Source organism: Meles meles, chromosome 20 (assembly GCF_922984935.1).
Source record: "Meles meles chromosome 20, mMelMel3.1 paternal haplotype, whole genome shotgun sequence".
In the NCBI taxonomy this organism is placed as follows: domain Eukaryota; kingdom Metazoa; phylum Chordata; class Mammalia; order Carnivora; family Mustelidae; genus Meles; species Meles meles.
In genome coordinates this window covers 32,815,037-32,836,929 of record NC_060085.1, presented here as the reverse complement: position 1 = coordinate 32,836,929, position 21,893 = coordinate 32,815,037, and the positions used below count along the sequence as shown (strand labels likewise).

Below are 21,893 nucleotides of genomic sequence, written 5' to 3'. Positions count from 1 at the left end.
CGATGGACGCTTAAGTTGCTTCCACGTCTTGGCTATTGTAAATAATGCTGCGGTGAACGTGGGTGGGGGGAGCAGGTATCTTCTCAAATTAGTGATTTTATTTCCTCCAGAGAAATATCCAGAAGTGGAATTGCAGAATCATATGGTAGTTCTGTTTTCAGTTTTGGTTTTTTTTTTAAGATTTTATTTACTTGAGAGAGAGAGTGAGCACAGAGGGAAGGGGAGAGAAGCAGATTCTCCACTGAGCAGAGAGCCCGATGCAGGGCTTGATCCCAGGACCCCAGGATCATGACCTGAGCCAAAGGCAGGTGCTTAACTGACTGAGCCACCCAAGTGCCCCCTGTTTTTAATTTTTTGAAGAACCTCCATACTGTTTTCCATAGAGGATGCACTAATTTACATTCCCACGCACAGTGTACAAGGGTTCACCTTTCTCCAGATTCTCAGCAACACTTGCTGCTTTTTTGCTAATCGCTGTTCTAAAGAGGTATGAATTTGATGTGCGTTTCCCTGATGATTAGCAATGGTGAGCATCTTTTCATATATCTGTTGGTTATTTGTATGTCTTCTTTTGAGAAATGTCTGGCTAGGTCCTTTGCCTCTTTTTAGTTTGATGTAGTCCCACCTGTTTATTTTTACTTTTGATGCCTTTGCTCTTGGTGTCACATTCAGAATGGTTATAGCCGGCTAAGACTGATGTCAAGGATCATACCCCTTATGTTTCCTTCCAGCAGTTTTATGTTTTCAAATCTTTCTGATTCAAGTCTTTAATCCACTGTGAGTTCATTTCTGTGCATGATGTAAGGTAGGAGTCCAATTTCATTCTTTTACATGTGACTGTCCATTTATGGAATTCCCCACCATTTATGGAAGAGACGGACTTTTCCCCATTGTATATTCTTGACTTCTTTGTTGTAAATGAATTAACCATATCTGTGTGACTTTATTTCTGGACTCTATATTCTGTTTCATTGATCTAGATGTCCTTTTTTTTATGCCAATACCATTCTGGTTTAATCACTATAATTTTATAATATGGTTTGAAATAGGGAGCGTGATGCCTGGGCTTTGTTCTTCTTTCTCAAGATTGCTTTAGCTATTCCAGGTCTTTCGTGGTCCCGTATAAATTTTAGGATGGTTCCTTTTATTTCTGTGAAAAATGCCTTTGGAATTCTGATAAGGATTACATTAAATCTGTAGATTGCTTTGGGTAATGGGGACATTTTCACAATACTAATTCTTCCATGAGCACAGAATTTCTTCTCATTTATTTGTGTCATTTTCAGTTTCTTTTATCAGTGTTCCAGAGCTTTCAATGTATAGGTCTTACACATCCTTGGTTAAATTTATCCATAGGTGTTTTATGCTTTTTGATGCAATTTTGAATGGAATTGTGTTCTTACAACTGCATTGCTAACCCATGTGGGGGTCAGCCTTCTGCCCCGTCCTTCCCTCTCCCTCACGCTCCTGATGGATTGGATCCGTTTGCAGTCATCTCTTTTCCTTAGAACTTTCATTCCTTCTTTCTATTCAACTTTTTGCTTGTTTTCTTTCTATATTTTTTTTTACCTCCACCAGACGGTGGTGTGGAGGAATGGCTAAAGTAGTTAAATTTCAAATTAATTTCACTTGAGCCACACAAGTTATTGGGAGCCCCAGGGGCTGTGGAATTCTGCAGACCTGCTTCATATCCAGGACTGTGACTTTTTAGCCATGTGACTTAGAACAAGGATTCTTGATTTTTTTTGGATCCTTGGGTTTGCCACCTGTAGAATGGGGATGATAATAATAATGATGCAGAATTGTTCTGAGGACTTTAGCAATGACAGAGTGATTCGGGGATTGGTAATATCAGATACGGAAGGAAGAAAAGGCTCTCTGATCTCTGTTTCCCTCAGCGTTACCTCTATATTCTTTCTGTAGTCTTGTTTCAGACCCACCACTGCCGGCTTTCTCCCTCTCCCTCTCCGTCTGGTGCCAGACTCCACCCTGTGCAACACTTCCAAGGAACAGAAAGTAAGAGAGTGTTCCGAAATGAATCTAAGCTGACTGCTCAAGCTTTAGCCAACTTTTGAAAATGCTAGAGCCAATCGAGGAAATGCAAGCTCCATTTACAATTTCTTCTGAATTCCAAAGAGTGGAAACCTTGCCAAGTATGCACTGAGGAAGTCCCTTCTCTGATCTTACAAAACAGGCTTAGGAGTGTGCATCTTTGCATGTTCTATGCAGATGGATCCTTTAAAACCCTTCCTCAAATATTGCTAGCAAGCAGAACACCTACGCAGATGGCCCGACCTGTGGCCATATTTCAAAGTGAGAGGTCAACCATTCTCACAAAGACAAAAGAATCTTTAGGCACTGAGTAAAGCAGATTCTAATAGTTACCCTTCTGCAACCATGTTTTCTCGCCTGCCTGAACCGGAAGTGCAAAGTTTGAGAAAGGGGGACCTGGGTGGTAAGAGGGGGTAGAGCACTAGGGGGCACCCTCACTTGATATTGAATTGGCAAAGTGAGGCCCAGGGCCAGCTGGAGGAAGGACAAGAGCCATCAAAAAGCCTATGCAGAGCATGCTGGGTTCCCTTTTAGAATGTCCTTACAGCAACTAAGCCTAGAGTGAGTGTTGATAGCGACTGGATCCCAAGTCTTGATTGCCTGTGGGCAGTTCCTGTTTATGCCTGGCAAAGTCCTGGTATAATTATTCATTGTGCCTAATTTCATGATCAAAGGTATCCTTGTTAAACAGCACACTTGAGTAGAACAGCACCCTTCAGACCTTCCTCAGTCACAGCACTCACCCTCCTCTCTTCCTCCTACCTCCGTGCCTACCCACTCCCTCTGCTACCATCTTCCCTGGCACCTACCTTGCACAGACATGTGTCTTGACTTTCTTGCCTCCATGAGTGACACCTTGAGCTAGTGTCAGTGAGGATGCCAAGGCCCAGCCTCAGAGCTGAGGCCCATTGGAGGGGATGTGCTGGAGGCCTCCTATGCCAATACAGGAAGTTCTCTTCTTAGCAGTCCTTGGCAAGCACTTCAGAGTTCTTGTTTGCTTTTTGAGTGTGCATTTTTCTCTTTTGCTTCCCTCCTATGAATTATTAAAACCCACTTATTTGTTGGCAAGATGTATTTCATGCTGGGCACATAGTAAACAGCAGCCTCCTCATTTTGAGAAATAACACAGGTGACCGCTGTGGGGAGCACAAGGTCTGCATACCCACGATAGCATAATCATCAGGATGTTTTATGCAGTCACACAGTTGCACATGTTGTGCACTGCACAATTCAAGAGCTACCATTCCCATAGATTACAATATGAGTTTTATCCTCCAGACTTATATAGGGTGGTGGCCAGTCCTGATAATAAAGATATCTTATTGTTTATTAAGCTATGGGCCAAGTACTGTGTTGAATATTTTTATGTGGAGGACTTCATTTAACATTGCCATAACTCTCTAATGAAGTAATTAAAATTTCATCCTCACTTAAAGATGAGGAAACTTGAGGCTTAGATAGGTTAATTCATCCAAGTTCATGCATCTAGTAAGTAATAAGACTGGGATTTGAAGCCTGGAAGCCTGATTCTAGAACACATGCTCTGAATATTTATATTCTGTTGCCTCCCATGTCAACATTCATCTACATTGAATTATTTTATTTCCTTTTTAATGGCTTATCTAGGCTCTTTCTGAAGAGTTGGCATAAAGTACAATTCCCTTGACTAGGTGAGCCTCTCACATCCTTCAAACAATTAAATTCTTGGTCCCCTTGGTTGACAGTAAGTCCTGTTGTTGGGGCAATCTTGGTGGGATGGAGCAGCTCAGGGAACCTCCTTCATTCATTGTGCGGCCTGGTGCCTGAGCAGCAGGGAAGGGGCATCAGTGTGCCTCCGTGATACTGTAAAAGTGGAGCTTGGGCTTGTAGATGGAGGGCAAACAATTGTAGAAGAGAAAAATGCTGTATCCAGACATGAATGTTGGGCTTTAATATCACCTGCCAACTTTGGGCAATTTATTTGACCTCCCCATGCTCAGTTTTATTCACTTTAGAATTATAATGCTCATGAGGCAATAGTCATTTGAAAATTACTGTAATAAATGATTTACTTATTCATTGTATTATAATCTGATATATAAGTTTATTTATAACAGCAGAGGTCTTTAATCAAATTTGTATTGTGAGCATGTGGGTTACATGTCTCCCAGGATTAAGGAGTAAATCTCCCAGGACTGGCAAGTATTCTTTCTTTCACCTTTACCCCAAGTATTCTCTTGCCCTTAGTGCCTCTGCATCACAACGAGGCTGCGCTACTCCTTCCCTTACTTCGGTCACCTTTGCCCATTCTTCAGACCTCACCTAAGATGTCACTTCTCAGAAGCCCTTGCAGATCACATCTCCCCACCAATAACCGAGTCAGATGGCTCTCCTCCGAGTGCTCACAACATCTGGAAACACTGTGCTTGAGCATTCAACATCCTGAACGGTGGTGGCCTGCTTTCCTTGTCTACATTATCACCCATTTGAGGTCAGAGAGTTTGTTCACCAGAGTTTTCCCCAGCATTTAGCACAGCACCTAGAGCACTGAAAACACTTCTTAAATAAATGAACCTATGAAGGAACCAGAAGGACAAAAAAAGGTAGGAGGAAGAAAAGAAGGAAGGAAGGAGGGAGGGAAAAAGAAAGACATTATAGAGCAATACATTTCCTAACCCCTTAGAATCATGATCTTCTAAAGGGTCTTTTAAAAGAGTCAAGCAAACTGGTTTTCCTGTAAGAACAGATCCTTTATTTTCTTGCCACATTGCCACAGACAAGCTGTGCTCAGATATGTCTGGCCTTCGCAGAACTGCCCACCCCGTGGCTGTTTGGCCCAGTGCAGACACTTGGACCACTCTCATACATACTTGGATTCCAAAGGTTTTTATTGAGATCAGCTGTAGAATGAGTCCCAAGTTTACCTCCTCAGCTCAGAAAAGTTAGAAAAGAGCCGCGGGCCTTTGGTCAGTTAGTGACAAACATTTTACAAAGTTTCCAATAGGGAGTGATGAGGTTTGGGTGTGGGTACAAGCACCAGATATTGACCCTTCGATGCTCCTTCCCTCGTTAATTTACTCGAGAAATCATTATCCAGCACCTGCAAAGAGCTGGGTTCTAGGCCTCAGGGATGCAACAGAGACTCAGACACTGCTGGGCTGGAATCGATGGGATCGTGGGAGCGACAGAAAACAAACGCACAAGCACATTCTGTGAAATTGCCAAGTGTCAACAGTGCCAGCACAGAAAGAGGCAGGGTGCCGAGATAGAGACCGAGAGTGACGGGCCAGTCCTACCTTCCCTAGGGTGGTTGGTTGGAGGGGAAGGGCAGGAGGAGGCAATTCCTGGTAGAAGGAAGAGGACAGAGCCCAGCGTGTCTGCAGACAAAGCCCAGCATGGCAGGAGCAGAGAGAAGGCTGAAATGAGATTGGACCTACAGCAGCAGCCAAGCTAGGATGTGTCCCGGCAACCAGGGCAAGGGTTCAGGTTTTCTCTCAAACCATGGGGGAGGTTAACAGGCCCCTTCTTGACCTGTCTCTGCCCATCTTCTGAAATCCCCATCTCAGTTGGAACTTGTCACCTCCCCCAGCTGCTGTGGCCGTTCCCATGCCCTGCCTCCCCGTGACATTCACCTCTGGCCTCCAGGCGCACTGAATCCCTCCTGCCAATGTCCCCTTCTCCTCCTTCCCTGCTTAACCCATCTCCTCAATCACTCGTCCTCCTCATCCTCTGGTGCTTGGGTATCCCGTTTAGCACTGGGCAAATTCTGGATGCTGGTCCTTTTTCTTTCTTGCTGTCGGAGTTGTGGAAGACCCTGGCGGCTTCTTTCGCCATCATGCTCCGTTATGAAACCTATGTCTGCTTCTACAGCCATCCGAGGCAGCCCTAAGGGTTGAACACCAGTGCTCACAAAGTAGCCGGCTGTCCTGATTCGTGGACCGCTGGGTGGGAGTAGCAGTCGTCTGAGTGTCATAACAGAGAGAGCACGTGGATAGGAAGATGTCAGACTGTAGCCCAGGGCCCAACATAGAACTTGGCCCATGGCAACTATTGGTTGGATGGGCGAATAACTTTCAAGGTATCAGATGTCTCCATGCTTATTATTTCTGCTTTTTTCCCCGACAAATATACTGTTTGGGGGCAAGGATGTCCAAATTCCATGTACCTGACTTTAAAATGAGCTATGAGAAAGAACCTATTGGTCATTTGAAGAACTGCTTTTTCTTTTTTCAATTCAAAGCATTGTTAGATCAATTGACTTACAATTGCTGTTCCTTAGGACATAAAAACTCTACGTAGCACACACAGAACCCTGTTATGTCAGGGCCCCGATTTGTTCTATGACTCCTCTGTCCACACGCTAGCTCATGGTGGTCGTTTCGCACTAGAAAGGGCACTACAAATTATTTTATCTGTGAAGAAAATCAACAGTCTGAAAAGGTAGAGCTTGTGACAACAAGAAGTGATTTTTTTTCTACCCATGATTAGGACATCTCACAGAAAAAGTGTAAAGCAACTTCATGACAATCTCTTAGGAAGGACAGTTTCTACCCATTGTACTAAATGACCCTTTTTAGACCATCACCCTCTGGTCAACCTTTCCGGCTAAATAAAATAGTACCTTAAAAGTTTATTTTAGGTCTTCTCTGCTCTCAGATTTGGACAGACCTTTTCCTCCTGTTAATTTCAGCACATTTTAAAGGCATATGTAGCCTTCAGGACAATGAGCAAGCTACCCGATTTAGCCTGGCCCCTATGACCACTGACTTGCTGAATTCCAGTGTGTCCTAAAATTCAAGGAGGCTGGTGCTGTTAGTTAAACACTTGGTATATAGTTTTTTGTTTTTTGTTTTTCTCAAAGCTGCAAGGAGAAAGGAGGAAACCTTTTTGAAGTTAAAATGAGGCTAGCTGAACTTTCTGGCTGTTTTTAGAACATTCTAAGTCATCTTCTAGGACAGAGGAGAGAGTCCTTAATCCTGGGTTGGGGGGTGGGCAGTGATATTCCCAAAAGCTGATGAAATGCAGCAGCTTGGGTGGGTTGGCTTTCTGCTCACCAGGCCCCGTACCCACGTTAGGACCCCAGGAGAAGAGCCTTGCCAGGTGACCTTCACAGCTGCTGTTGACTAATTTCAAAGCACTGGACAAGTCACTTATTCGCTTAGCTTAATTTTTCTTAGAGTTATGTTCAAGATGAGGTTCCCAACTCCCTTTTCCACTGTTGGCAAGAGAGTTTTTATACTAGTTAACCTTTCTTAAAGACCAAGGCAGAAACACTTAAAAAGCAAACAGGGGTCTAGGAAACTTTGCATTTCTGCTTTAAAGTGTTACTTATTGACCCAGACTGTGGCCCTGGGGATGGGTGAAAATGAGAGCATGCTGAAAGGTTTAGTCCCATTTGGGCTGCTCAGTCATCGGGATCTGAGTCTCCTAGGTCCTGCTTTTCTAAGGAATTACTTTTTCTATGGGCAGTTAAGTATTTCTTTTGCATTTATCTACACATCACAGATTAACCACACTTTTGTTTTGTTTTTTAGCATCCAGTGGGTCTGTAACTCCTTCAGCTTTTTTTTTTTTTAAATGAACAAACGGAAGTGTCCTTACTTCACAATAGTGCCCAGCATACTCCAGAGGCCCAGGAAACCCCAGGCAAGGGTTGAATTAGGTGGCTTGGAAGTGATTTGCTCCTCCTTGCCAACGCCACAGAGCTTTCAATTTCTGTTTGTACCCCCAGAAAAATTTGAATGACTCCACACCCTAGACCCTGCAGTTTGTATCCCAGTAGCAGAAACAGTGAGTTAAATCTGCAGATGAGAAAGGCTACCAGGACGTATCACATAGTCCTTTTACTTCCCCAAACTACAAAGTGGCTTACGAAAGACTTTGGGTACGTCACATGACCCAGCACTTGTACACCTGGGTAGACCCAAGAGAACTGAAATCCAGTGTTCGAACTTGGACACGCACGTGCATGGCGGCACCATTCACAAGAGCTGAAAGATAGGGACAACCCGGTGTCCAGTGTCATTTGAAGGGACAAGCTGTGGTGTGGCCACACAGAGATGATTATTCAGAGAAAGGAATGAAGCCCTGATACCCACTACAACATGGGTGAACCTTGCAAACATCAGGCTAAATGAAGAAGCCAGGCGTAAAAGACTGTGTGTTGTTGGAGTCCCTTTATGCCCTTTGGCATCCCTTTATGGTCTTCCAAAAAGGCAAACCCATAGAGACAGAAAGCAGGTGATAGTTGCTACAGGCTGATGGTTAAGGAAGTAGGTACTGACTTTTTAATGGGTATGAGGTCTCCTTGTGGGGCGATGAAAATGCTCTGCAACCACATAGTGATGGTGATTGTACAACGTCACAGATGGTTAAGTGCCACTGAATTGTCCACTTTAAAATGGTTGCGATGGTAAATGTTACATGTATTTTACTACCGAAAAGAAAGAAAGAAAGAAAGAAAAAAAAGGCATGGGGTGTATCTGGAAAGACATTTCTGAGTCAGACTAGATCCCAAATTGAAATGCCTTCGGGATGAGACGGGTAATAAAGGGAAGGAGGTGTGACAGAAGACAAAGACAGGTGGGGGCTCCGTGGGTCTCCCCAAAAAGAGAAAGTTTCAAAGATACCATGCTAACAATAGCTCTCAGTTGTTGGTGCATTAGGTAAGGCTGAGGGACAACAGAGTGTGTGGTCCTGGTGTGAAGGAAACAGGAGGCCCCTCCTTGGCTTAGCTCGCTGTGGTTTCCAAGGTAGTTTAGAGTCTTCAAACGCTGGGTGACACAGATGCATTAGATTGGATAGGCTTTGAGAAACCTTTAGCAACACAGATAACGAGGCTAAACTTCAAAGGGGGTTTGCCGTTGGTTAAAGAGAAAAGATAAAGAACTTGCGGGCAACACAGAGATTAGTCCTAGAACAGAACCTACCACTTACTTTATATTCCTGACTTGGTTTATGGGCATAAAAACGTGTGTCCCATCTGCCTCACAAATAGATGTTTGATCTGGGACAGGGCATGTTTCTCCACTTGAAAAATGGAGATGACAGGACTTGCTAAGTCTCATTACCTACCTGTCTACATCCTCTTTGTCGGTCTTTGCTCCTAAAAGATAAGCTGCTCTCTGAGAGCAGGGGCTGTGCTGTGCATGCCCACTCTTTTTGACCCAGGACCCATCCCAGGGCCTGACACTGGGAACTTGGTGAATATTTCCTGAGTGAACAGGGATGAGAGCAGTCCATCCTGGAGAAGAAGAGGCAATTGGGGGTCACAACAAAGCAAAGTATGACTTGGGAGAACTGAAACTTGTCCTTCATGCTCCCCTGGAATGCACAACTAGGACAAAGGCTGCAGTCTGCACAGTGATATGTTTAATAGTAAGATGAAATGGGCCATCGGACAGGTGACAGCTTCCCTGGCTCTAGAGATGTTTAGCAACAGTGTGATAACCACTTTGCTGAAAGTTTTAAAGAGATTCCATATTTGAGTGAGTAATCAAGCCTCAAGGTCCTTTCCACACCTGAAATCCATTCATTCATGCTTTCATTCTTTCAGTCCAGTAGCCACTTACCAAACACCTGTCACTGTGCCTGGAACAGTGTTGGGGGTAAGAGGATAAAGCAGTGAGCTCTCTGATCATTCCTGCCTCAAAGGCCTCGCAGTCCTAGTGGGTGTACAGACGGGAAAATAAATCTCTCCAATAACAGCATACAATAAGCCATTTATTACTTTTCCATACCAACACGAACAGTGTACCAAGACGTGCGGCGAAGGCTCCAGGTACCGCAAGGTGCTGTGCGTGGATGCGGACAAAGGCAGCGAGGTTCACGGCATGCACTGTGACATGAGCAAGAGGCCTGCGGACCACGAGAGCTGTACTCTGCAGCCCTGCGAGTATGTCTGGATCACAGGAGAGTGGTCAGAGGTACGTCCCTGAGATTTTGTAACCACCTTTAGGTCAGCGACGCCTGAGGGCAGCAGAGGAACCAGGAAAGGAATGGGGGAGACTGGGACCCACCTGCCAGTTCTCCCTTCTGGGGCCAGAGCCCCCCATATGCAAAGTGGGACAGCACCTGAGATTGTCTCTCAGTTCCCCTCAATTCTGTGACTCACCATGACATCCTCTTGGTATGATAAGGGAGGAGAACTATGACAGGGCCTGAAAGTTCATTTGATACCTGTGGGTGTCTGAAGACAGTTAAAGTAAGAAAATGCGCTTAGTGTCGGGGAGCCAACAGGGAATGGTGGAGACTGTGACAAACCAGGACAGACTGCGTGAAGGGGGCAGGCTTCTCTCCCTCTCCAGGGAAGGACCTGAGGAAATAAGCATCCTGTGTTACCAGACCTGATTTTTCAAGAAAGGACAAAAATCTGAACTTTTATGTGAAATCTAACTTTAAAATATGGACTCAAATCTTTTATTTGAAACATTGTATGGGGCAAACCAAACACTTGCATGGGCCAGATATGGGTTGCTTGTTTAACAACCTCCCATCCAGACGAAGAAAATAATTTTCCACAATATTCAAGGAATCAATTTCTTCTTCTCCTTGTAGGTACACAATGCCTAATGTAGAAACTTTTTAGTATTAATGTACCAATGGTAATAATAGCATGATTGTATTATCTTCAAGCCTCATAACATTCTCAAAGACGGAAAGACCTGAATACTCAAGCCAGTTGTCATTTGCCCAAAAGAAATGAAAGGTGCAATTACCTGGGCTCATAGCAGAAGTGCTGGAAATTTTCAGATAATATACTTGTTGTTCCTGGACCCTCTTCCAAGTTTGATGGGGCAGCCATCTCACATTTTAATAGGAGAAATATTTGCATGTAGGTGATATGTGTGTTGGGTGTTGAATTATTTCTGTACTGTAGCTGGCCGAAGTCCTTTCTAACCATGTCTCCCCACCCTTCTTTTTACTTTTGCTTCCCCTTCCCCATCCAGGGGACATCTAGAAATGTCTGGAGACATTTCTGAATGTCATAGCTGCGGGAGTGGGATGCTGCTGGTATCTAGTAGGTCAAGGTCACGGATGCTTCTACACATCCTCCAGTCCGTGGGACAGCCCCTCCCCTGCCACACACACCCAGCAGAGAGCCATCAGGCCCAATGGGCAGTGGTGCTGAGGCTGAATGTTCTGAGTGTGCTCTTAAAGAGTGGAGGGGAGACATGGTCCAAATCATTAGGAAATAGATTTACCATTGGCTAGATAGGAACCTGGGGAGGCCAGATGCTTGTTCAAAACAGTCTTTGCCTTTGGGTTGAGACATAAGTTCCAACCCATTCAAATTCCAGGGAGGGTAGGGGGAAGGTATCCTCCAGGGAGGGCTCCTGTCTTCCTTTCAATTCACCTCTCTTAGTTCATCTTCAGGCATGGTCTGGAACTTCTGCTTCTCAGCGGTGCCCCACCAGGCCACAGCCTGACTTGCAGCTGGGGAAAAGCCTGTCCTTCTGCCTCTCTCCCTCCTTGGGCCTCTGTCCCTCTCTGCCTCCTGGAGGCCTCCAAAATCCTAGTTGGTTTCTGGCTTAGTTCTTGGTCATTCATCTTTCTGGAGTTTCTACACCTTTCACCCTGTGAACGTTGCTATATTTATCTTAGCCAATCTTTTCTGTGTTGTTATTATTATGCTAAAAGAATTTTGATCTCTTTCTAAGACTGAGTCATGTCACTCCTAGAGCTTTATTTTAACCTTAATCTTAACCTCCAACAGATGAGATTTGAAGAAGATTTAAAAAAAAAAAAAAAAAAAAAAAGCCTTCCATATTTCTGCAAATTCTCAATTGTGTCCTGGATCGAAAACTGCATATTTATAGGCAAAGTTATGAGGGCTGGAGATAGGTCCTTACATGGATACAAGGACCATGATGCCAAAGGCACGGGATCAGAAATCCCTCTAGGAAAGCTTCTGGTAAAACACAAGAGTCACAGCAAGCCATGTCTTCTCTCTGGGACCTCTGGGATCTGGCAAGCTGTGTGCTTTCCTCTGAGCTCTCCTTGAATGGGGGGAGACCTGGGCCAGATGGGGAAAGAGGATCCATCCCCCCCTGGCCAATGCATGTGTTTTCTCTGCTCAGGCCTGAAGTGTCTCACCAGGGCAGGGAGGGCACATTCTTATGATTTTACCCTGTTCCACTCTTCTTCCCAAATTAGAGAAGCAATAGATGCTCACGATGAAACAAGCACATGTCACCCAGGCATGGATAATCCAGAGTAAGGGCTTCCCCATGCCCTCCTGCCTCCCAGCCTGGACAGACAGAGCATCTGTGGGTGGTCTGCCCCAACATGAGACACCGCAGATGAGCTCAGCCCTCCCTGGCCCTCCCCGGGCCTGCCGTCTGCTGGCTCTCCAGGCATTTAAACAGCAGCAGCCAAGGAAGGAAGAGATGTATGCAGGACATCCAGTAGAAAAGGAAGGCGTAGGGATGCTCTGTGGGACTCTGGCTAGGCCTGTTCTCTCCTCACCTCCGGGACATCTTCAAGGGGCAGCTTCTCCCCAGAGCAGTGACAGGAGAGGAAAGCCACGTGGCTTCAAGCAACCGCTCAGGAGACGTTCAGAAACAGTGGCTTTTGAGACCTGATGGATGCTCTGGTTCCTCACCCCAGAAAAAGTATCACACTCCCCTTGCTGTGGCCTATTTTGGGGCTCACCAAGGCCACCTCAAACAGCCTTCAGTCTCAAGACTCCTGACCCTCTCACTTAATTTCACAGAATACCTTCACAGGAGATGGCGGGTTATTTGATGACAGTATCTAAAAAGACCATCAAAACTAAATTCACTGTACTTCAGTTTTTAAATATATTGTATAAAATATCTACCTTGGGAGGTGGAACATATTTGAAAATTGCATCAATAACCAGTTAGATGTCCCATCGGGGGGAGGATCTTGGACACTGTAAGATGTTCATGTTTTTCTCCTTTTCTGTATTGTTTGTGTATTTTTAAGTGCTGTATAATTATGGTAAAAAGGTTAAGCAGTCGCCTGATCTGGTTAGATAGAGAAAGAGAGAGGGTAGAGCAGAAAGATAACATTTCAGTCAAGATGTACAGGCAGGGAGAGAGAAGAGAGGACAGACAGGAAAGCAAAGCACAAGGAGCCAGAAAGGAAAAGTGTCCTGGAGTGCCCTGTTGGCTAAGTGCTTGGGTTTCACACATAACTCAGGTGGGCTGTGACGCTGCCCCCCACCCCCCACGGCTCTGGTGCGGTCACTGTAGGTTTGGAAGAGCATGCGGTCCGGGCTGGAGATCCTATAAATGGGGCCTGGGACAGCTGGAGCCCTGCCTCCTTTCTCCCCTTGAAATCCAAAGAAGGGGCCCAAGGTGCCCCCCACCGGCCCTGGGGGCCTAGAAGATGGAGTGGAAGCCCTAGAGCAGGGGAGGCGTGGTTTCAGGTTGCATGGCTCCTGTGTGCCTGGGGCCTGCCACTTGAAATGCATAAACAAGCTAATAAAGTGAGAGCTTTCTGCAGTGTCGTCAGGGGTCAGCATCCGAGGTAGAGGTCAGGGGCGTATTGTGAGCTGCCCCCAGGCGCCACTGCAGCCTCTCCTCCCAATCCCTGTCTTCCCAGTGCTCAGTGACCTGTGGAAAGGGCTACAAACAAAGGCTCGTCTCCTGTAGCGAGATTTACACAGGGAAGGAGAATTACGAGTACAGCTACCAAAGCACCATCAACTGCCCGGGCACTCAGCCTCCCAGCGTCCACCCCTGCTACCTGAGGGAGTGCCCCGTCTCGGCCACCTGGAGAGTCGGCAACTGGGGGAGCGTAAGTAGACCAGCTGCTCACCAAATCCGAAAACATCGGGATCCCAAAGTCCGTCTTAAACACGTCCCGCCTGACCCATCCAGAGTGATTCTGCTCCCGGCAGAGACAATGGGAAGCCATGGGAGTCAGCGTCTTGAAATGGGCTCATGGGAAGGGAAGTTCTGTTCTTGGGTGGGAGGGTGGCCCCGGCGCATGGAGCGCAGGCTCTGAAGCTGGACAGCCTCACGGTGAGTCCAGGTGATACTACTTCCCAGTGAATGCAAAGGTCAACACTTTGGCATCTCACTTTCCACATCTGCAAAATGGGTGGCTATGAAGAAGAGATGAGTTAATATGACGGAAATGCCAAGTGACCTGTATTTTACCGCAGGGCTTTTAAAAACAGGCCCCTAGAACTCTGTCGGAACTCTGTAAGCGCGACAGAAGAGCTAGGCGCGACAGAAGAGCTAGTTGTTGCCCCTGTGGTCAGGAAGTCAATATGCCTAGTCCCTCTGTAATGGGAGTATTTCCCATTACACCATAGGGGTGCTAAGTGAGACTAATTGGGACTGCCCTGGAATCTTGCCGCCATCTCCAGCTCGGACTCCTAGGTTCTCAGTGTTGGAGAGTGATGCGGTGAAACACGGGATCACTGATTGTGGTTAGGGTTTGATTCCCGGCTCCACCATGACTTTGAACGAAGTTCTTGACATGCGGGCCCCAATTCCCTCTCTATAAAAACAGAATAATGGTAGTACTGTCTCAGAGAATTTTTGTGAGGCCTAAATGAGGGGAAAAATTATATATATACACACATATATATATCATATTATGTACCTATACTTATGTCTTTATAAATACATATGTAAGACACACATATGTATAAGCGTGTGGGTATCATAGCACAGAGACGGGCCAACCACACGTGTCCCGTACACGTACGGGTATTCAGCAGCCTGGGATCTGAAATGATACTCAGGACACAATGCCCCAGGCTGTGAGCTGCACGCCACAGAGCCCGCACCCCCCGCATTCTGCAGCGGCACCCCAGTTCTGCTCTGCCTTGCAGTGCTCGGTGTCGTGTGGTGTGGGAGTGACACACCGATCTGTGCAGTGTTTGACCAACGAGGACCAGCCCAGCCACGTGTGCCCTGCAGATCTGAAGCCAGAAGAGAGGAAAACGTGTCACAATATCTATCACTGTAAGTCGGCCCATGGAAGCCATCTCTCTGCGGCACGGAGAACAGGGTTTCTTTGTTTCTTTGTCTGTCGGCCTACCCTCTTAGGAAATGGAGAATTTATAAGAGAAGTAAGGACGGGGGATGTAATCACAGCATGAAGCCCGTAGTGAATAGGGCTGTGCGGTACACTTGAAAGTTGCCACGAGAGTAGATCCTGCAAGTTCTTATCAAAGGGGAAAAAAACATTTTGTCTTTTTTTGGTATCTCTCTGAAATGAGGGGTGTTAACTAAACCGATTGTCATTATTCACAGGGTATGGAAGTCAAGTCATTACGCAAAACACCTTCAACCTATGCAGTGCTACACGTCCATTACCTGTCCATAAAACTGAAGGAAAAAGATAAAAGAAACCTTTATCCCGCCAAAGGGAAAGAATTAATTTTAAAGTAACCCCCCTTTTTAAAGCCAAATAGCATTAGTGTGAACAGGATATTTACTCCATAGACGGATGGTGGACATTTTGGAGCACCACTCTCCGTTTTTGCATTTCGTGTTTTCTAGGTGAGTTACCCCAAAATTGCAAGGAGGTAAAGAGACTGGAAGGAACTAGTGAAGATGGTGAATATTTCCTGCTCATCAAAGGAAAGCTCCTGAAGGTAAACGTTGGACACCAATCATTATTTCTAGAATGATCTGGGAGCACGTGGCCCTGGGCCTCATCGTCTGGTTGTTGAGCGGCTCTTCATTCTAAATCCGTTATTTCTGGTCTTTCAGATCTTCTGTGCAGGGATGCAGTCGGACCACCCCAAAGAGTACGTCACGCTGGTGCACACCGACTCAGAGAATTTCTCCGAGGTGTACGGGCATAGGTAGGAACGCTCAGGCTCAGAAGAGCACAGACACCTGCAGACCCCTGGAAAGACTGCCCCATCCTCACCAGAACATTCTCCCTGTAATGCAGGCTGCACAACCCCACCGAGTGTCCGTACAACGGGAGCCGACGGGACGACTGCCAGTGTCGGAAGGACTACACGGCGGCTGGGTTTTCCAGCTTCCAGAAAATCAGGATAGACTTGACGACGATGCAGATAATCAGTAAGAGCCATGGAGTGTCAGGGGGAGGGAATGTGCTCGTGAGTCTGCCCATTCAGACAGCAAGCTGCACACTGCTCACTGGCTAGGGATCAGGCTCTGAGACGCCAAGGGGAGCAAGATGAGCTGCTGGGGTCTGGCGATGGCAGCCCTTTCCCAGCTGCATGGGGGCGGGGCTTGCCCCTTTCGGTTCCCTGTCCTGCGGCCAGTCCCTGGGAAGAGCAGAGCAAGGGGCGCAGCTAGGTCACACTCGGGGGCGGTGGGGGGGGCGGGGAGAGGGAATGAATGGAGGGGTGTAGGCCTCTGAAGGGGGCTAGTGCACTGTGGGGAGACAGGGAAGCACCCCCCAAAATGGGACTCTGAACCCAGAACTGAAGGTTCACTAAGAGTTAGCAGGGCGCAGGGTACCAGTGTGGGGAAGGAAAGGGTGGAAGCAGAAGTTTTTAAGGGAAAAGAAAGAGCATATACAAACCTCGAAGCTAAGAGACTTGTGTGCAGTCGTCTGTCTTCTACGTGACTCCCCCTTGCAGAGCTTACGCAGGAGCAGGGCTTATGCCAAATTTTATCTGATTGTCGGCCTATGGAAGAAAATTGGCTCACAGACTTACCTTTTCTCAGCATATCTTTTTTAAAGATTTTATTTATTTGTCAGGGAGAGAGAGGGCACAACCAGGGGTAGCAGCAGGCAGAGGGAGAAGCAGGCTCCCCGCTGAGCAAGGAGCCTGATGCAGGACTCAATCCCAAGGCCCTGAGCCCAAGGCAGACATTTAACTGACTGAGCCACCCAGGCGACCCCCCTTACTTTTTTATTTATTTATTTTTTAAGATTTTATTTATGTATTTGACAGAGAGAGATCACAAGTAGGCAAAGAAGCAGGCAAGGGGGGCGGGGAGGAAGCAGGCTCCCCGCCGAGCAGAGAGCCCAACGCAAGGCTCCATCCCAGGACCCTGAGATCACCACCCGAGCCGAAGGCAGAGGCCCAACCCACTGAGCCACCCAGGCGCCTCCAGACTTACCTTTTTAAACTAGCCTCCATGTGAGCTGATTTGATACCCTAGCCCACACTGCATTTTTTTAGGGACATTAATCGTAGGTGTGATGAAAGACAGCTAAGCTATCCAAGCATGTTCCCTTGAATAGAGGAAAAACAGAAATCATGAATAATTAATTTTTCCTCATTAACATGGCTCCCATAATATTGCACTGCTTTCCTCTTGAGAGAGATTAAGTTTGATTTGTACCTAGATACTTCTATTGCCGTCAGCCAGCCTGATTCAGGCTGAAGGCAGAGAGTCTGCAGTTTTCTTGCTCAGGAAAAACACTCCAGTTAAGACAGTTAAGACCCAGGGCTTCTCTGCCCTGAAGCGGCAAGGTCCCCTTTCCCTGCAGGATGGAGAACTCAGATTTCCCTCGCACTGGAGCGGGGGTAACTGCAGAAAGATTAGGGCCTTTTGCTGTTCCCGAAAGGCTAGGCAGAAAGATAAAAAGCTGCGTTGTGCCTCCCATTCCACAAGTGACAACTTTTGGGGGATTCCCACTTGAACTCCGCCTGATCTGCTGTCCCCATTTGTAGAGCTGCTCTTGGGAGCTCTAAAGAGGGTAAAAAACACAATCCTTGTTTTTATTGGCTTTTTTTTTTTTTAACTACAAGTGAGCCCCAAACTTGAGAAACTGCCATTAATACTTTCAAGATGTGGGTTCTAATGGCTGCACATTTTGGCAATAATAGTGCATAGGCCATGGGAGGACAGATGAAGCCTCGGGGAAGAACTCCTAAGTAGTTGGGAATGTTCTTGTGGCTTATTTCCTCCTGTCCTTTAAGCCTGAGAGGCGGTGTTCAGGACAACTGAGGACACTATGTTTAATGGAGGTAATTCACATATTTAGGTATAGGAGAACCGATTCCAAAGTCATCTTAAACCCCCCTTTTTGGCCTCCATACTGTGAAGAGACTGTGCAGATAAAGCCCAGGGAATGAGGCTCTTGGAACCGCAAATATAATGGGGAAAAAGCAAGTGCCCATCTGGATTCATTTGCTCACTAATGATACTTTGGATTTTTTTCCCCTCTCCTCCTCCCTCTTACTCTTTCTCTTGCTACACTCCTTCCCTTCTGCCTCCCTGTGACCGTCCTGTCCCTTCTGTACCTTTTTGTCCTTCTCCTCTCCCTTTCTCCGAAACACCACAGCCACTGACTTACAGTTTGCCAGGACGAACGAAGGGCACCCTGTCCCTTTTGCCACAGCTGGGGACTGCTACAGTGCCGCCAAGTGCCCGCAGGTACGTGCTGGGGGCTCCCCTGACCAGGGACCCACATCCCACCCTGCCCCCAGGGACCCTTGGCTGCGTTCCTGCTGGGAGTGCAGAGAGATACCCCGGGAAGGGTCCTGTGCCCCCAGAGAGAGTCTCAGCAGTGCTCAGAGCTATAATCCTATAATTCCTAGTGTTTCCCAAGGAACCAATCAGAGCTACACCCCCAAACTTCTCCATTCAGCAAATTGCACCTATCATAGTAGTAAAAAAAAAAAAAAGTAGTAGTAGTAGTAGTAGTAAAAAATAAAAATGAAAAAAAGAAGTAAGTGAGACGCCGGATGGCGGGGTCTTGCTTAAACAAATGATGACAGTTAATGACATGAATGTTACGCAGTCAGTGGCATGCTGCTCTGTTTCCTAACTGGCTCTTGAAGAAAATAAAAAGCGTGCTTTGTAGTCTTTGCCCAGTTCCAAGGTGTAAATAGTCTCCTTCCTCCACCCCCTCCGACCCCACTCCAGTAACTGGTTTCAAGCCTGTGATGTTGTCACTAAATGGAGCTCACACGCCAGGGTCAGCCATTAAGAATTCTAAACATTGCATGATACAGAAAAATTCTTATCACTACCTCAGATGTATAAAATGTATCGTAATTCAGGCAAAGAAGTGCAAGTTTATCATCGCCTACTGGATTCCTTCCTCAGCAGAGCCACTGAATGGCGGGGGCATTGCCCAACTGTACTTCCACGCTTTCTTGCCTCTTTAGAGGCCTGGCGAGTTTTAACTTGCCTTATGAAACATGCTGGCATTATAATCAGCCCCCTGCCAAATTTGCAAAGCAGGCACCCATCTTTGCAAGAAGCTTCTGCCCTGAGAAGGGATAAGGAATTCGGTGATCGCGGGCAGGAGAACTTGGCCCCTGTTCTTGCTCTGGTTCGCATGGGGGCTTCACAAGGCTGTTGCTAAACTCTGGGTCAGGAATTTCCCACTTTGCCGACAGGCCTTCAAAAGTCTGGCGACTGGGACTGGGAGATGCATTTGGAATCCCAGGCACTGCCTCCCCAGGATGGATTTACGCCCAACCACAGAGACCATCCAAAGACAAACACATCTGAATTTTCTTTTAACGAAGTGTTTTCTCAGCCCCCAGCTTCAGAAAGCAATGCTAAACATTTTAGAGAAGTGAAAAGGAAGCTCTCAGGGAGAAAGAAAATAAACAAAGGGCATAATGGTAAAAGGGGGCCTCTCCTCTATTACCCAGGAATTGAAAACTTTTGAAGTGCTGTTTCTTTAGAGCAGCTGATGACTTCAAACACCCCATTGGTATGGGTTGCATTTTAACAGCTAATACAGGAGCCCTGTCCTGCCTCTTTCAAAAGTTGGAGGATTTTCTTGTTTCTCTGTGCTCATCTTTGGGGGAAGTTTAAGTAAATGAAAGGTAATTTGCATGCATTTCTTTTCATAATTCAGAGACAAATGAACTTATTGATTTGCTAAATCCGGCCCCCAAGCAGTTGCTAAATGAGAAAACCCAAAGACTAGTGAGAAGCTAATTTGTATTTTTCTTAGCCCATTCTTCAAACCACATCGGGCATGTTGAGAATTCAAGCCGTGAGTGTTGCAGATCGGTTTTCTGGGGAAGGGCCTGTGCGAAGTGCTTTGGGGCAGACGGCTTTTCCCGGGACCTAATGATTGCACACAAGTCAGAGTAGAGGGACGTTCTGCTTGCCACTCTGCTTCTTCCTCACTGTGCACAATGTTGCTTTGGGGATCTGTTTAGCAGTAAGAGCCGGTTTGCCGAGAGCCCCCAACTGAAAATGCAGCCAGAATGTGGTTTTCTATTCCGATCACTGGGGATGTGGCATTATCGTGGTTGGTGCAGGTATTGGTCTCCTTTATTGAGGGTTTCCTAAATTGTAGGCTTGGCCCAGCATGTCTAAGTCACAGTAGCATGTAATCCCCACAGCAGCTTGTGAGAAGTACCCCCTCTTTACAGATGAGAAAATGGAGCCACCAAAATGTTGGGTAGCTTGCCCCAACACAGCTGGTGCTCAGTATAGGCCCAAGTGTGTCTGAGTGCAAACCCACACTGGCTGACGTGTCCGCCTGACATGGCTTGCATGCAAGACTTGCAGACTTCCCTTCTGTCCCAACAAAGAGTAAATCCTCTGTTTGTCTCAGACACATCTTTTGCAAATCTCTCTGGATCCTCTGGCGTGCGCATAACTCTGAATTACTTTTATTCTCTTAAGTCAGCAACAGGAGGTAGTCGAGGTAGTCGCTATCCCTCTAGGGTCCTCTACCCCCTGCAGATGAGGGGCAAAGATGTGGGGCCTGGAGCTAAGAGGACAGTAAGTCTTTACTCCTTGGTGGCCCCCAACTTAAGATTGTCCTTATCAGCAGAAGATGGAGGTCCTGGGAGGGTGGGAAGAGAATGAGGAGGAAGACCTCTGGTTCCGTGAGGTGTATGGCCTGCACTGAGACCGCAGGTCTAGCTGTGCGTGAGGCATGAGCTCAGATCCTGGACCCCAGGGCAACTGGGGGCGTTCTTGGGCTAGAATCCAGGTCAGCAGCCTGGACCTTCCAAGAACCCTGAGGTAGAAGTCGATGCAGTCTACCTTCTCCTGCAGGGTGGGGGTGGGGGGGCTGTCAGCATGGGAGGCAGGATGGGGATGGCAGGGGAGAGGGATCCCCGGCAGTGATGTGGGCTGGACCTTATGAACTGGTGTGAATACCCGCCTCAAGGCAGGTAGCAGAGTGAGATGAGGAGGTGGCCCCGTGGTTAGGGAGGGGCTGGTGCCACTCCGAGAGGCCCATGTCTGGGGAGGCCAGGCAAGGAGGGCTTTGTGCTTCCACGTGGCCACAATCATGGACCCCTTTTGAGGCTCCTTGACAGAGCCAGTGCTGGCATCTGTAGAGTACAGTCATAAAATAATTTCCAGAGTGTTTCTAAGATATCACCTACTCTCTGCCGGGTTATGAGTTAGGTGTTAGGTGCATTACACCTTCTAATTCCCTCCTATTTGCAGGTTAGACGTTTTACAGATGGACTCAGGAAAGGGAAACTGTTCGCCCCAGGTCACGCTAAAAGTAGAGGAGTCTGGGTCCTAGGAAAAATCCATGCTCAACACCAGAGTTTCTCAACCTCAGCGCTGTTGATGTTTTGGGCTGGGTCATTCTCAGTTGTGGGGACTGTGCTGTGCGCTGCAGGACATTTAGCAAGATCTCTGGTCTCCACCGTCTAGAGGCTAGTAATGCACACACGTGCGTGCATGCACACACACACACCTGCCCATTAGGACAACCAAAAATATCGCTAGGTATTGAGGACATCTGGGGGCAAGATTGCCCCATGTTGAGAGCCTCTAACTTAGACCAGACTAATCCCCCACATCACTTCTGTGAGTTGGAGTCTTATCTCTCCCCATGTTATAGACGTGGAACCTAAGCCCTCAAAGGGGTTTCTAAACTGTGCTAAACTCTGTAAATGTGAATGGTACTGATAATGGAAAGGAAACCCACGGAGTACGTCTAGTCCGGGTGGCCAGAGAGGACAAGCCAGGGTGGGATATTTATTAGGAATCTACCAAGTG

The 21,893-nt window shown here is 46.9% G+C and overlaps 1 protein-coding gene across 3 annotated transcripts in view; it reads left to right on the top strand.

The window, feature by feature from the left end:
• Positions 1 to 21,893, top strand: part of ADAMTS9 (ADAM metallopeptidase with thrombospondin type 1 motif 9) — a 167,724-nt gene that overhangs the window by 124,849 nt on the left and 20,982 nt on the right. For all 3 annotated transcript variants that reach the window (XM_045990179.1, XM_045990178.1, XM_045990177.1), the window contains 7 exons: positions 9,783 to 9,956; positions 13,603 to 13,797; positions 14,846 to 14,978; positions 15,519 to 15,613; positions 15,732 to 15,826; positions 15,919 to 16,052; positions 18,238 to 18,329. In XM_045990179.1, coding sequence (XP_045846135.1) covers positions 9,783 to 9,956; positions 13,603 to 13,797; positions 14,846 to 14,978; positions 15,519 to 15,613; positions 15,732 to 15,826; positions 15,919 to 16,052; positions 18,238 to 18,329 — 918 coding nt within the window. The remainder of the gene's footprint in view (positions 1 to 9,782; positions 9,957 to 13,602; positions 13,798 to 14,845; positions 14,979 to 15,518; positions 15,614 to 15,731; positions 15,827 to 15,918; positions 16,053 to 18,237; positions 18,330 to 21,893) is intronic.